We start from the raw sequence: 13,503 nt of genomic DNA, 5'->3' as shown, positions 1-13,503 counted from the left end.
CATGGATATAATGAATATGAATAAATAAATAAATTTTGATTCTATTAAGAAAATATTTGGACCATTAGTTTCAATTATTTTTAGATGAAACACCTATTTGCATCAATCTTAAGATGAATGCTTTATACCTTGGGGCCGCATATGGTAGAAGTGAGGTCCTGCACCGCATGAAACAAATTTTCTATAAATAATCATGACCTCCTCGTATCTATTGTAAAGCTTCATTATTTATTACGACATTACACTTTTCATCATAATACGGGATTGGCAATAAATATATTTTTTAAATATAATTTGATCTTTATTTTCTTTAACACGGAGATCACGAATATGAAAAAAAATAAAATCTAAAAATTTAAAATATAATAATTATATTAAAAAAACATTTAGACCATTAGTTACGATTGTTTTTAAATGGACTACCTATTTGCATCCATCCTTAAGATGAATATTTTATACCTCTGAACCGCATACTGTAGAAATACGGTCCAGGCCGTATGAAACAATCGTTCGGGGGTCTCATTTTGTTTATCGGATCCGACTAAAAAGTAAAAAACCATCTAATGTTTTTACGGGTCCGATGCGTGAACCCCTCTCTCCTCTCCTCTCTCTCTCTCTTCAAAGTTCAAACCCTTCTCTCCCTCTTCGCACCATCGGCCATCTCTCTCTCTCTCTTCCCTCCAGTGAACCTCCCATCTCTCAACCAAATCTAGGGTTTATTGCTCTTCTTTCTAATGAGCCTGAGCTCCCGGTAACAGAGGAGTTGTAAGGAAGAGAACTCTAATTCCGCGAAAGAGAGAAGTTTCTGTAGATTCGGCGTAGCAAAGGATTAATGGCGAAACCTGTGATTCTCGGGCAACAAAGCCTCCCTTCTGATATCTCCCAGCTCATTGAGCAGCTCGAGCGCCATTGCTTGGCTCCTGATGGATCGGGAACCTGTAAATCCTCTTACTACGACCTTCAGCTGGTAAGGAAATTGATGAATAAATTAATGCGTAAATGAATTGAATTATGGTGTTCATAGATTTTTCTTTTTGCTTTGTTTTACGTTTAAGGATTACTATTTTTGTGTGGGATTTTTTCTATTTTTTTATATCTGGTAAGGGTTGAAGACATGGTTGGTATTGTTAAATGAGTTAGATTGGAGTAAAATGTCTGTTTCCCTCCTTGCTCTTAGTTTTAATTTCTTTTGGAAGTTAATGCTCTTAATTCTATTATCGCACCGAACGTTTATTTCATTCAAATTTACATTGATATCGCTATTTTTTTCTCTCTCTTGATGCAGTCCTTGCCTTTGATATATTCCATTTATTTCTTATTCTGTATACTATGAGCAACCGGTGAGAAATGAAAATTGTATTAAAAAATAAGTAAGCGAATGAAAAATGAAAATTGTATTAATAAATAAGTAATCGAACAAAAAATAAATAAATCTGACCTTTTATTCTTGTTCTTTTTGTTTATTTTTCTTTTCCCTGATTCTCAAGCATTTTATGGATTTGTGGTTTTTATTTCAGGCTAGGGAGGAGATGTCTAGAGAGCGATTGTACTACCTGGAAGCCATGGTAACAGTTTTGAACTCGATTATTTTGTTGTTTTAGTTTTACTAGTTTGAGTTTGTTGTTGGTTACCGTTTTTTGTGATCAACCATCTGCTTTGGCTTTTCTTAATCACTGTTGGGTGGACTTCTTATTATTGTCTGTGAGAGGACTTGTGGTTTAAAGAATTACCATTTTTGCTATATGGGTAGAAAATGTGTTAGTGTTGGATTTTTGGATTGAATCTAGAAGCAACGGAAACACTAAATCAAAGGACTGGATAAAAATCACATACCTTTTTGGATCCCTCATGTTGGGCTGATACGATATATATTTTTTTCCGGATTTCCTCCTTTTTGTGCATGTCTCCTCCGATTCGAGAGTTTGATTTTGCTACCCTAGGTCCATTGTCAATTACTATAACTGAGAGTGTTGGATAGAAGGTTCAAGTCCCTAAGCCCAAAGTGGCTCGAGCGATCTCGCGTGCTTGAAATCACTCGCATTATGAAGAAAATTGTTCCTTACAATTATTTTGTTCCACTTATCTTCTATCGTAGACTCTTAACTTCTGGTATGAGACTTCTTCCCTGTTGTGTCTTAAAGCAACTGTACTAAGCGGATACTCTCTGTCTTGTCATCACCGGAACTTGTTACATCAGAAATAGAGAATTCAACAATAAATTATTGGCATGCACTAATCTGCCTTTTGTCTCACCTATATATGACTAGTGCGACAGGACAATTTTTTTCAAAAGATCCTTGAATTTGATGGTATTTCTTACAAGTATTATTGTTGTTAGTGACCACCATGTTGTGTTTAAATTTTTTTGTGAGAGCTATCGAAACAATGGGGAACCAACTCAATATAGGTCCAATATAATTTCTCAGTAAGTGAGGATGAAGATTATTAAACAAGCCAACTCTGCAATCCAGTCTATATAGGCACTAGATCTAGTGGCTCACTTTTAAGAAATGTTGTGTAATCAATCTAACACTCTGCTACTGTATGAAGCACTCTAGAGTAACCTCTTCCTACAGTTGCTTTCTGCATTCTAGGTTATGTTAATGCTGAAGAATTCAAGACTATGCTCCATAATCGAGATAATGTTCTTCAAACCTGGGTTTTAGTTTATTTGATGTCTCTACTAATTTCTTATTTATGAGAAATCCTTGTATTTCATTTATTTCCTTTGATCAGGATTTCTATTAACATTATTCATCAGTTATGAGTTTTAGGATTTTTTGGTGTAGGGGCAATATTTGTATTTCTTTGATCATTGCATGTTTTGTGTTAATTTTCTACAAGGGATTTTCAAGTCATGTGTTTTTGTTTTCTGTAATTGACAATGCAGGCTGTTTACTGTGAGGCAGTGGCGATGGTGGAGGAATACCAGCAGGCAGTTTCGGTTGCAAATGTGGGTGGAATTCGAGACCTCCAAAGTCTTTATCCTCAGCTTGGGTTGAAAAGCTCCCCTCAGGTTCTTTCATCTCTAACTATATATAAAAGTGAGGCTCCCCAATGTCTTATTGTTTAGTGTGTATGCCGATTTCAGGTTATGGTTTTTGTCATAACCATAGTTGCCGGGATTGGGATATAAACAGATTTTGGATTAGGATCGGGATGACAGATCTTGACAAGCACAAAAGCTCCTTATGGTAGGGATCCCGGTTTATTCTCCACACACCTTGAATCTAGGGATTCGATCCTAATGTGTCTGTGGGGCGGGGGCTGGATCCAAACTTACTTGGGATTGATTAATAAATTATAGAGACCGAGCTCCATCTGGTTAAATTATTGAAGCCCCCCAAGAGCACTTAACTCGTATTGTAGTATAATATAATACTACAATATACTATTAGACCATACCACATAGTTGTAAAATAACACACTGCTGCAATATACTCAATACTATGCTATATACTATATGCTACTATTTTTTGGTTATATGCTAAAATATATAGTGCTATACTATACCGCTGTACTATACCATATTGCTATCCCATAGCAGCCATACTAAATTGCTACACTGTTTTACAATGCTAGGGAGTCCAGATCCTCTCTAACTTATGATCTCGATACCTAGTAGGAAGGGTCGAGATTCCAAAGTTTTAAAATTGTGAAAGAGTGAGATTCCCTTACCCTGGAGTGCAGTAGTAAGATTTTGAAGTGGATTTGACCTTTTAGTTGGAAGATCATGGTAACCATGGTCACAACTACCAGTCTATTTTTTTACAAGTATGACCTTGTTCTGTCCAGTTTCGGTCCAGCTAATTCTCCCTCCCTCCCTCCCTCCCTCTCTCTCTCTCTCTCTCTCTCTCTCTCTCTCTCTCTCTCTCTCTCTCTCTCTCTCTCTCACAATGTGCATGCAGTTACTAGATGTGGATAAAGATAAATTGCAGTATTTTCAATTATTCTTCAAAAAAAAAAAAAAAAGTAATAGTGAAACTAGGTTGATGTTTCTAGAATTTTTCTTTTCTGATTGACATACTAGGTCTCTATTCTTGGTGTCATCATATCTCATGGAAAACTAGTACAATGCTCAGCTCTCTGCTGGTCATGTGCCCTGATTAATGCAATTTAAAGCTTTTCCTTTCTGGTCTTCCCGTCTTAAACACGAATTGAGATGGAAATTCAGACGCTGAAAGACTTTTAAGGACGGAATCGGCGAAATTTAATTTGAATTTCATCCTTTTTGAGATATCATATGATTTTGACTAGAAGGAAGAAATTTTTTTTATGAGACCATGAATGTTCTTCAATTTAAATACTTTAAAAAATACTCCATTTGTAGGAGTACCCTAACAAAACCCATAATAGTAATACATGTAATATTATAGTATATATAATTGGTCTAATAAGGGTGAGGATCTTAAACTTTCTGGTTACCTATCCCTGACTCGGGGTAAAGGAGGTGGGTTGTGTTAGATAGGCAGCCAGCGTAAAACTTTGCCACATCTTGTCATGGTAGCGGATACCAAATCATTGGGATAATTTGGATGATGATGATGAATGTTCTTCAGTTTAACTTTTGTCCTTGTATTGCTAAGCTGCCCAAGGTTTTCAATGTGAAAGCAGTCATTTCTCACGCTATGTTATTTTGCAGGTTTATGAATCCCTTGAGCGTCGACTAGTTGTAGCTGAGGCAACCCAAAGATTGAGGCTTCCTCTTTTATCAAAAGATGGTGAAATCCATGAAGAAGAGATAGAGAAAATGAGTATAATGTCAAGGAGCTCACTGGATAGTACAAGCACCAGTGTTACGATCCCAAGTATCACTTCCTTAGAGTCTAGTATAAATAATTTGGCTAATAGCAGTGGTGTTGGGGGGGCTGGAAATAGTTCTACCACTTCTGATTCCAATGAAGCGGGGATTGGTGGTGTCCCGAGCCGTTTCCTTGGAGTTACACCTGGTTTTTTACGTCAAACCCAGCTGAACCAGATCCCATTTAATGAGGTAGGCCTACATTGTCACTGCATTTGCCATTAATGATAACCAAATGGTAAGAATAAGAGTCTTCAATGTGTTTTATTACAACTTCAGATCTTGCTTTGTAGTGCTTCATTTGTCCTGGATAGGCTTGGAAGAACTCTATGGATGTATATTGTTGCATAAACCTTAAATGTTATGCTAATTATTTCTATTGGTGGACTGTTACAATATCTAGGACATCTCAGAGTATCAGATGTCAGTAGCTCGTGAAATAGAGGCACGCCTAAAAGCCAAATGTGAGAAAGTATCTGATGCCTTTGTTATGGAAGAAAAGGGTAAGCACTATGAAGATTTATCTTTTGGACAATTTCAGCGATCTTTTTTGTTTTTTTCATTGTTGTAGTATCAATACATTGCTTCAATTTATTTACTTCGATGTTGTAGACTCTTCTGCCATAAGTCAGTTTCAGAGCGCTCGGCTTCCTGAAAGGTATGTATTTAAATTTCCTTCTGTAATGTGTATTTGTACCTTTTAGACTCAGATGGCATGCATAGGTCCTTTTACTGATGGTCATTTTCGTCGTGCATGACGTCTTTTTAGTTATATTGTGCATGTTTTATTTGGTCTGATGTAATTTATTGATTGTATAATTTGCATGCCATCAGAACAAACATGTTTTAATATTGAGAGATTAGTTAGGGAAAAGAGAAACTGTAGGTTGCAAGTTGAATATTATTTACGGTTCATGGTTTACAGTCTTTCAAAATATTACCCTCCTAATGACAATGAATCATCCTTATATATATCTCTACAAATTTTGCTCTTCTGAAGCAGTTATTAATAATGTGTATTTTTTCGTCTCCTTATATATGATTGTGAATATCCGTGCTTCATCTGAGCAACCCATATTTGAATTCCATGGACAGCATATTAATGGCCTTTCCTGTAGTTGAAACAGAGATTGGGCTTTTATCAAAAAAAGAATTGGGATTGTAAAAAGAGATTTGATTAATAAAAATAGATACAAAGCGATTGATTGGGCTTTTATAAAACACATACATTCCCATACACGACTCCATGCACATTTTGTTATTCAACAAGATGATGGTAGCTTGTAAAAATATCTTTAAACTTTTCCTTAATAAGTCTGAGTTTTGGTACTCACATGCCACATAGATGACTAGTTCCATGTCCTTCTGAAACAATAATCCAGAATAACCACTAATGTACCCACCAATGTGTGGATGTTGGTGGCTATGTGCAGTAGTATCTAGAGCAATTTGGAGCAATTTTTGACTTTTTTTTGGTTTGTTCTATTATTATATTGGATGCTAGCCTTTAATAACTTGACATGTTCTTAGCATGCTGGCATCAAAGTTAGATGTTTAAGCTAGATGTTTCATTTTGCTGTATGGTTAGGGCTTGGCTTTTCTTTCGGCCAGGGTAAAGCTGATTGTGGATAAGATTGAAAGGGAAGAGGCAGCTTTGCGTGAAGATCTTTGTTCAGCAGATAGGAAATTTGCTGAATATTATAATGTATGGTTCCAAGCAATTCCCTCTCTTTAGTCAGCTTTTTGTCTTTCATGCACACAAAAAACATACACATTTCTACATTGTAACTCTTTACATTTGTAGGCCACCTTTAATATTTTAGAGAGATCTTTGCATTCTCCAGCATGCCTTCATCTGATTATAGTCACTTGCATTCTTATCTGTATTGTACAATATTGAAGATGATTGATTTTAGATCGCATATAACTTGCTTGCTGATTTTGTCATCTTAGGTATTGGAGCAGATACTTGCAGTGCTGATCAAACTTGTGAAAGATCTGAAGCTACAACACCAACATCAATATGTAAGTTTGTTATTTGGTTGCCACTGCATCATTAAGAGAATGGCTACTACGTACACTCTTTTAAATTTTTATTAGCTCTAAACATGTGGTATCTGCTATGACTCCCTTTCTTTATCTTAATGATTGTTTTATTGTTTTATCCATACTTATTATTTATCCATATGGCTAGGATGAATTAAGGAAAACATGGCTGTGCAAGAGGTGTGAAACTATGAACGCTAAACTGAGGTCTGTGCCACCAGTGGCGTGCTTCTCATTCTTGACTCTAGGTTTAATTTGTATCTTCTTAGTATCTGCCAGCATCGTAATACTTGAGAAAAATTCCATTAATAATCAGCCAGTTTATAATACTTCAGAAAACTAACAAAATAATTCCAGCATAAGAAGGGTTGCTCCACTGATTTGATAGTACTTTTTGTTATGTTTCTTAAAGGAGTGTGGTCGTGCTCATTTAGCTAAACTTTGCTTGCAGAGTCCTGGAGCATCTTCTCTTACGGGACACGTATACTCAGGATTCAATACCCGCACTTCACAAAATACGGTAAACCCTTTTAATGTTTATGAGAGTTTTGTTGACCTTACAGTTTGAGTGAATGATCTGATGCTTGGGATTCCATTTTTAGGAAGTACCTCATGGAGGCCACAGAAGAGGCTTCAATTGCATACAATAAAGCGGTACGATATTTTGCTGGTAGAATAATTCTAAGTTTCTTGTAGACAAAACAAAAAAGTGAGTTTTTAAAAGCAAAAATACGCTCGGAAGTATCTCATCATTTATTTCTTGTTTTGTTTTATTTTATTTGGTTTACCCTGCTTTCGATTGATGATAAACCTTCTTGATGCCTTACCAGGTTACACGATTACGTGAGTATCAAGGCGTGGATCCTCACTTTGATACCATTGCGAGGCAATATCATGACATTCTGCAGGTAAGTTGAGTTAGTGCTTTATAGTTATGGAGATGATATGATCCAATGGACTTTGGAAAATCATTCCCAATTGGGTCCTTACCATCCAACGGATTGGAGAGAGAGAGAGAGAGAGAGAGAGAGAGAGAGAGAGAGAGAGAAGGGTGGGAGTGGGGGTGCGGGGGCGGGGGGGTGGTTTGGCTGCCAAAACAGAACCCCCATGACAGGTCCCAACTTCTCTCCATAACTTTATAGTAAAAATAACTATGGGACAGCTGCTAGACTTCAGAAAACCATAGTCCATTGCAGTCGTCATGATTCATGGATGGCGATATAGAGTGTAGGGCCAACAGGATATGACCTCCTCATGTGTCCCATAACTTCTCCATCACTCTATCATATCATTGGACAGAGTCGATTCCAATGGACAATGGCAAAATCATAATCTATTTACTTAGTAGTAGTGCCTTCTCTTATGTGAGATAGCAGCCTCATTCTGAGGCTGATTTGTTTAATTTAATTTTTTGCAGAAATTAGAAGAGATGCAATGGACCATACGGCAAGTCGAAATGGACCTAAAGCGCACAATGGAGCACCCTGAATCGTAACTTGTGCTACATGAGGTTGGAGTATTACTTAAGTACCATGGCAGGTTATATATGTAAGATAACAATATTCATAAACATGTGTTTACTTGATGAAACAAGAACATACTTTATGCACTGTCTTGTTGGTCGGAATCTCTATACATTTAAATTTAATTTTTATGGTGACTGCCTTAGAGTCCAATTAAAGAGTAGTTGTAGGGATGTTGACAACAAAAACCAGTAGTAGATGGTGCTGTATTGGTTTTTGCATCTACTACTGGGTTTTGTTGTCCCTTGTCATCATATAGCCTCTAGCATGTAGAGGCATCAAATTTTGAAAAATAAATAAATGAAAAGTTCTGAAGTGTAAATGAATAGGTTTCTATAAGGTGTCGACTTTATATTTTGGAAGTAAGTGCATGTCAAAAACTTTTAATAAAAGGTTGTCCCGCAATAAGAAAATCTTGGAAAATAAGGGCTTCTTGTAACATATTATTTGGACTTGCATTTTCAAAATTTACAAGTATTTATAGTTCTGCTTAATCTAGACCATTTTTTAAGCTTTAAATTTTATAATTAGGGGTGAAAATAAAATTTTAAACTATAACATGGCTTTCCTGCACAAAAACTGCATCTTTGCGAGGGGTATGCCTTACTTCGATTTTTTAAAGTTTAAGCTGCACCCATGTTTAAATGGAATGATTGACCGGAACGAGAAATATGACTCTATTTCTTTATGGGTGCAGTTTGTATAGAGCCTAGGCTCTAAACAATCAAATTAGAGCCTACCTTCAAATAGTGTTGAGAAATGTGGTTTCAGCACTGGAAATCTTTGTGGTAGCATTAGAATTTATTTTTACTTTTATTTATAAGTTTTAAAGCTTTCAAAATAGTGTAGATCGACATATCTATGAAAACTTGAGAATATTGAAAATTGATAGTCAAAAAATGTATTACAAAATACATTATTTTCAAAACTTGAAATTCAATTTTTTTTCATGTTCATGTGTCTTGATGTCGAGATGATCAATTTCAGGATATTTGGACATCAAAACAATCTCTTCTAATAAAAATTTTGGAGGTAGGTTCTAATTTGATTGTTTAGAGCCCCGGCTCTATATAAACTTTTCCCTTTCTTTATTGCAATGCTTCGTGGATCTCTCTCTATGACAAGTGAAAGTTCATTCATGATAAGTATTGTAAAGGTTGTTGACAAGCTTCTGATTTATTGATTCACTGCTCTTAGAAAGTAATGCATAGGAGAATGTTATGCAACTTACATATGCACATTGATTTTAGGGTACACATTGATTTTAGGGGAATTATCATATTGAACCGCCAATGAATCTGTACTTCAATAAAAAAACTGTACTTGGATAACACTTATCCGGATCGGAATTGGCCAAAATCGATTGGGAATTGGTGGGAATTGATTTGGCTCCTGTCAGGAGTGGGAACTGGATGCTTCCTGCAGAACCAGCCTGTACCCTGTACCCTTGGGGAACTGGGCAGTTCAATTAGTTTTTTTTTTTTTTTTTTAATTTTTAATTTTTTATTGATTAATTCTCATTAGTCGGATCACCAATCCAGATTGGCGATTTGTTGATCCAGTTTAGCTTCCTATATGGTCCATGGTTAGGGCTGGCAATGGACATGTTGGCCTGGCCCTAAATAAGTAGGCTTAGGGCACAAAATGTGGCCCGAGGCCCAGGCCAGGGCTAGGCCACCATGTCCCGAGGACATCCAATATCTGTTGCAAATGATGGATGGTGGAGATTAAGTTTACTTGGGTGACTGATCTGGTGAACCCACTACTGTTACTATGCATTGCTTTGAGTACCAAATCCCCTTTAATTGTTACCATGGTCTGATGCCCATGTGGTGCACTATATCCTATGCTTCATTCGATTTGGATTGTTCATGACCATAATCAAGTGGGAATAATGTACCTGATTTTGCTTTCTATTGGTCCTGACTATAATCAAGTAGGACTACTGTACCTGATTTTGCTATACCAAAATGATTGTACCAGTAGGAATAATGTACCCTTATTTTGCTATACTAAAAGGACAGTACCAAATAGAGTTCTTCAGGAACATCTGTCAAAAAATCTATAGCACTAGACTTCACCTAAAGAGCATGTTCACTCTAGCTCTAGGAGGAAGAGAGACAAATGTGGATACTTGCTACTAATACAAGGGAAAGGTTTCTATACTTTCCCTACTGCATAGAACATACATGATTCCTCCCCCCCCCCCCACGGTCCTGCATCTAGCCATCCAATTTATATTCGACTTCTCAAAGTGTTTTTATTTTTGTTTTTTCTATAAATTATATGAATATGAAATTGATATATGCCATCATCTTAATTGATGCACCTATATAAATTATTAAAAAAGAATTTTTTGATAAAATATAATTACAACAATACCCTTTGAAACTTTTAGGGGTATTTTGGTCAATTTTTTATTGATAATATTTTTTTTGTATTTTTTTTACAGGTGCGAGTTTAAGAGAGGAATGGACGCCCAACATTTGGTGTCAAAATAGTTTGTAAAAAAAATTTAAAAATAAAATGGTGTAGAGATGTGACATTGTGATTGGGGCCATCTTAGCCATCCATTCAAAATGGGCAGATAGATAGATATAAGTTTTTTGCAGTAGAGGAAGCATGGAAAGCTTGCCCTTAGTTTAAAATCTTTGTTTACGTTGAACTTTGGGATAAAAACAATTTTTTCTTACTTGCGTAAAGTTTACACACCTTGTGCATGTGCTGTATGATTTGCAAGTGAAGTCATGGTTCACGTTTTTCTATTATTTTTTGAGAGATTTATCAAAAAAAGTATTTGGTGAGTTGGCTGACTCACTAGTTTTGGGCGGTCCCTTTACAAAATATATCTCAAAGATGTATTTTTTATTCAAAATTTTAGAGTTTGATAATCTCAATCATGACAATGATCTAAATTTGGAAATTTTCCTTTTCAAAAAATATAAATGTTATTTTTTTAATTCTTTTCTTCACCATCCATTTTAACTTTTAAGTGGATGTAGCATTTTTTGACATCTATCTTAGATATGGATCTTAGATAGAAAAGAGACTGTACTATAATAGTTGAGGCGGTTTGACTCACCAAAACAGTGTTCTTATCAAAATGTACCTGCTTATCAACATTGGATGCGGTTTGTATAGAGCCTAGGCTCTAAACATTCAAATTAGGGCCTACCTTCAAATACTGTCGAGAAAAATGTGGTTTCAATATTGGAAATATTTGTGATAGCCTTAAAATATATTTTTATCTTTAGTTATAAAGTTTAAAGCTTAAGAAATAATGTAGATCGACATATTTATGAAAATCTTGAAAATTGACGGTCCAAAAATGCGCTGCAAAATACACTATTTTCAAAACTTGAAATCCAAAACAACTTCATCTAGTGAAATTTTTGAGATGGGTTTTAATTTGATTGTTTCAAGCCTCGGCTCTATATAAACTTTTCCCATCAACATTTTATTCATTTTCAACCCTCCCAACTCACAATCACTTGTATTTTATTGAGCTTATAGAAATTAAAATAACAGTAAATAAATAAAGGGACTAATTTGTATAAGGTTGCAACTTTAAACAATCAAATTAAGGTGCTCCTCTAAATTTTATCATAAGATATAATTTTGAAATAAAATTTCTTAAAATGACCTAAAAGTCTCTTTTTATCTCTAGCTATAAAATTTTGAACTAAAAAAATTAGTTCAAATCAAGTAGATCTATACATATGAAAATATTAAAAATGGATAGTTCAAATAAATATCTTGTAAGATGCACTATTTTTGAGATTCAATTTTTCATTTTTTTATTTTCATACATCTGGATGTCGAGATTATCATTTAGAAGATTTTTCAACATCAAAACAACCTTCAACAATAGATTTTTGTGGTGCACCTTAATTCTACAGTCCAAGGTTGCAACCTTAAATGAACTTTATTTTTTGATAAATTAAAGAAAATGTTTTGATGGGATTGCGGCCCTATTGAAATAAGTTAAGTCTCATCCCAAAACTCATTGAAAATTATAGTTCTAATATCGAAAAACTTTCAAATCCAATCATCTCGACCTTGACCCATTTACTTTAGATATAAGGTCACAATTATTACCGAATGTTGATGTGAAAGTGGGTAGTTGGAGATATGTATCATGCACAACTACCAAACGAAAATTTCTTGAATGTGGTGACACATAAATTTACTAAATTTCACATCTAATGGTTATAAATGATTGAAACCTTTTTCTACCAAAAAAAAATAGACGGTTTAATGGTATAAAATCCTATTTTTTTTTAACATTTATAAAATAATTTGGATGTAGAATGATAAATTTGCTAACATACTGTTTTTCAGAGCACGTGGTTCTGGTTAATTCGAAATGATTCTTCATTTTAAAAGGCAAAGGTTTCGCTAGAAAAATAGAAAATGGTATTAAAATTTGTGTGTGAACAATGTTTGAAAACCCTATGATTCCCGATCCGGATCAATTATTTAAATAAAGAATCGTTTTGGATCGAACCGGCTCCAAACCCAGGTGTGGTCAGACCCCACAAGTCAGGACCACCGAGCAGAGCAGCCTAGGGTTGAGACAGGATAAACATTAGGTTACAATTGAAGATTTGCTGTGCATAACTACTAACTTATGCGTGTATTGATAATATGCTGATATTGGACAATTTCTCAAGTCGTAAAAGAAAATCAAATGTGTTTTTTCCTCAGTATCAAATAAACCATATAATATTTCCCCTTTTTTTCAATAATAATTACAATTATTGTGAGAAAAATGTTCATAAATCTTCTTTTGTCTTTTCTCAATATAATCACTAACATCAATTGTGTTTTTTCTAATTATCAAATAAGTCATCTGATATTTCATCGTTTTTTCAATAATAATTACAATTATTGTGCGAAAAATGTTTATAAAACTTCTTATGTCTTTTTTCAATATAATTACTATTATTATAAGGAAAATGTGGATAGTAATAACAATAATTACTATTATTGTAAGGAAAATGTCGATAATATAGCAATAATAATCACTATTATTGTAACAAAAATGTCGATAATATCTTATGATATTTCATATATTTTCAATAACAATTACTATTATTATAAACAAAATGTTGATAATGTTGGACGAAAACG

General features: G+C 34.7%; 1 protein-coding gene across 5 annotated transcripts; it reads left to right on the top strand.

The window, feature by feature from the left end:
• Positions 1-553: 553 nt before the first annotated feature.
• AUG4 (HAUS augmin-like complex subunit) lies at positions 554-11,090 on the top strand. 5 transcript variants are annotated; one of them, XR_016049185.1, is made up of 15 exons: positions 555-967; positions 1,518-1,565; positions 2,891-3,016; positions 4,643-4,993; positions 5,205-5,304; positions 5,414-5,459; positions 6,413-6,506; positions 6,755-6,826; positions 6,996-7,054; positions 7,299-7,367; positions 7,450-7,501; positions 7,678-7,755; positions 8,265-8,395; positions 9,358-9,402; positions 10,823-11,090. XR_016049185.1 is itself a non-coding variant. In XM_006858125.4 (13 exons), the coding sequence occupies exons 1-13, from the start codon at positions 833-835 to the stop codon at positions 8,340-8,342; spliced, it is 1,308 nt and encodes a 435-aa protein (XP_006858187.1). In that variant the 5' UTR covers positions 554-832; the 3' UTR covers positions 8,343-8,499. The 5 variants fall into 5 exon arrangements, 1 of the variants encoding a protein (XP_006858187.1); XR_967112.3 differs by lacking the exon at positions 9,358-9,402; XR_016049187.1 differs by lacking the exon at positions 9,358-9,402 and having other exon boundaries at positions 6,390-6,506.
• Positions 11,091-13,503: the final 2,413 nt, after the last annotated feature.

The sequence above is a fragment of the Amborella trichopoda genome, chromosome 2 (assembly GCF_054954075.1).
Source record: "Amborella trichopoda isolate Santa Cruz 75 chromosome 2, AtrichopodaSantaCruz75HAP2 v2.0, whole genome shotgun sequence".
NCBI lineage: Eukaryota > Viridiplantae > Streptophyta > Magnoliopsida > Amborellales > Amborellaceae > Amborella > Amborella trichopoda.
Note: the sequence above shows the minus strand (reverse complement) of the source record. Positions and strands in the feature narration are given on the sequence as shown.

Bases quoted from the DNA above. Each gene is read 5' to 3' on its own strand.
- AUG4 (XM_006858125.4), top strand. From the start codon at position 833: ATGGCGAAACCTGTGATTCTCGGGCAACAAAGCCTCCCTTCTGATATC. The intron at 968-1,517 runs GTAAGGAAATTG...TTTTTATTTCAG, and splicing joins CTTACTACGACCTTCAGCTG to GCTAGGGAGGAGATGTCTAG. The intron at 6,827-6,995 runs GTAAGTTTGTTA...CCATATGGCTAG, and splicing joins TACAACACCAACATCAATAT to GATGAATTAAGGAAAACATG.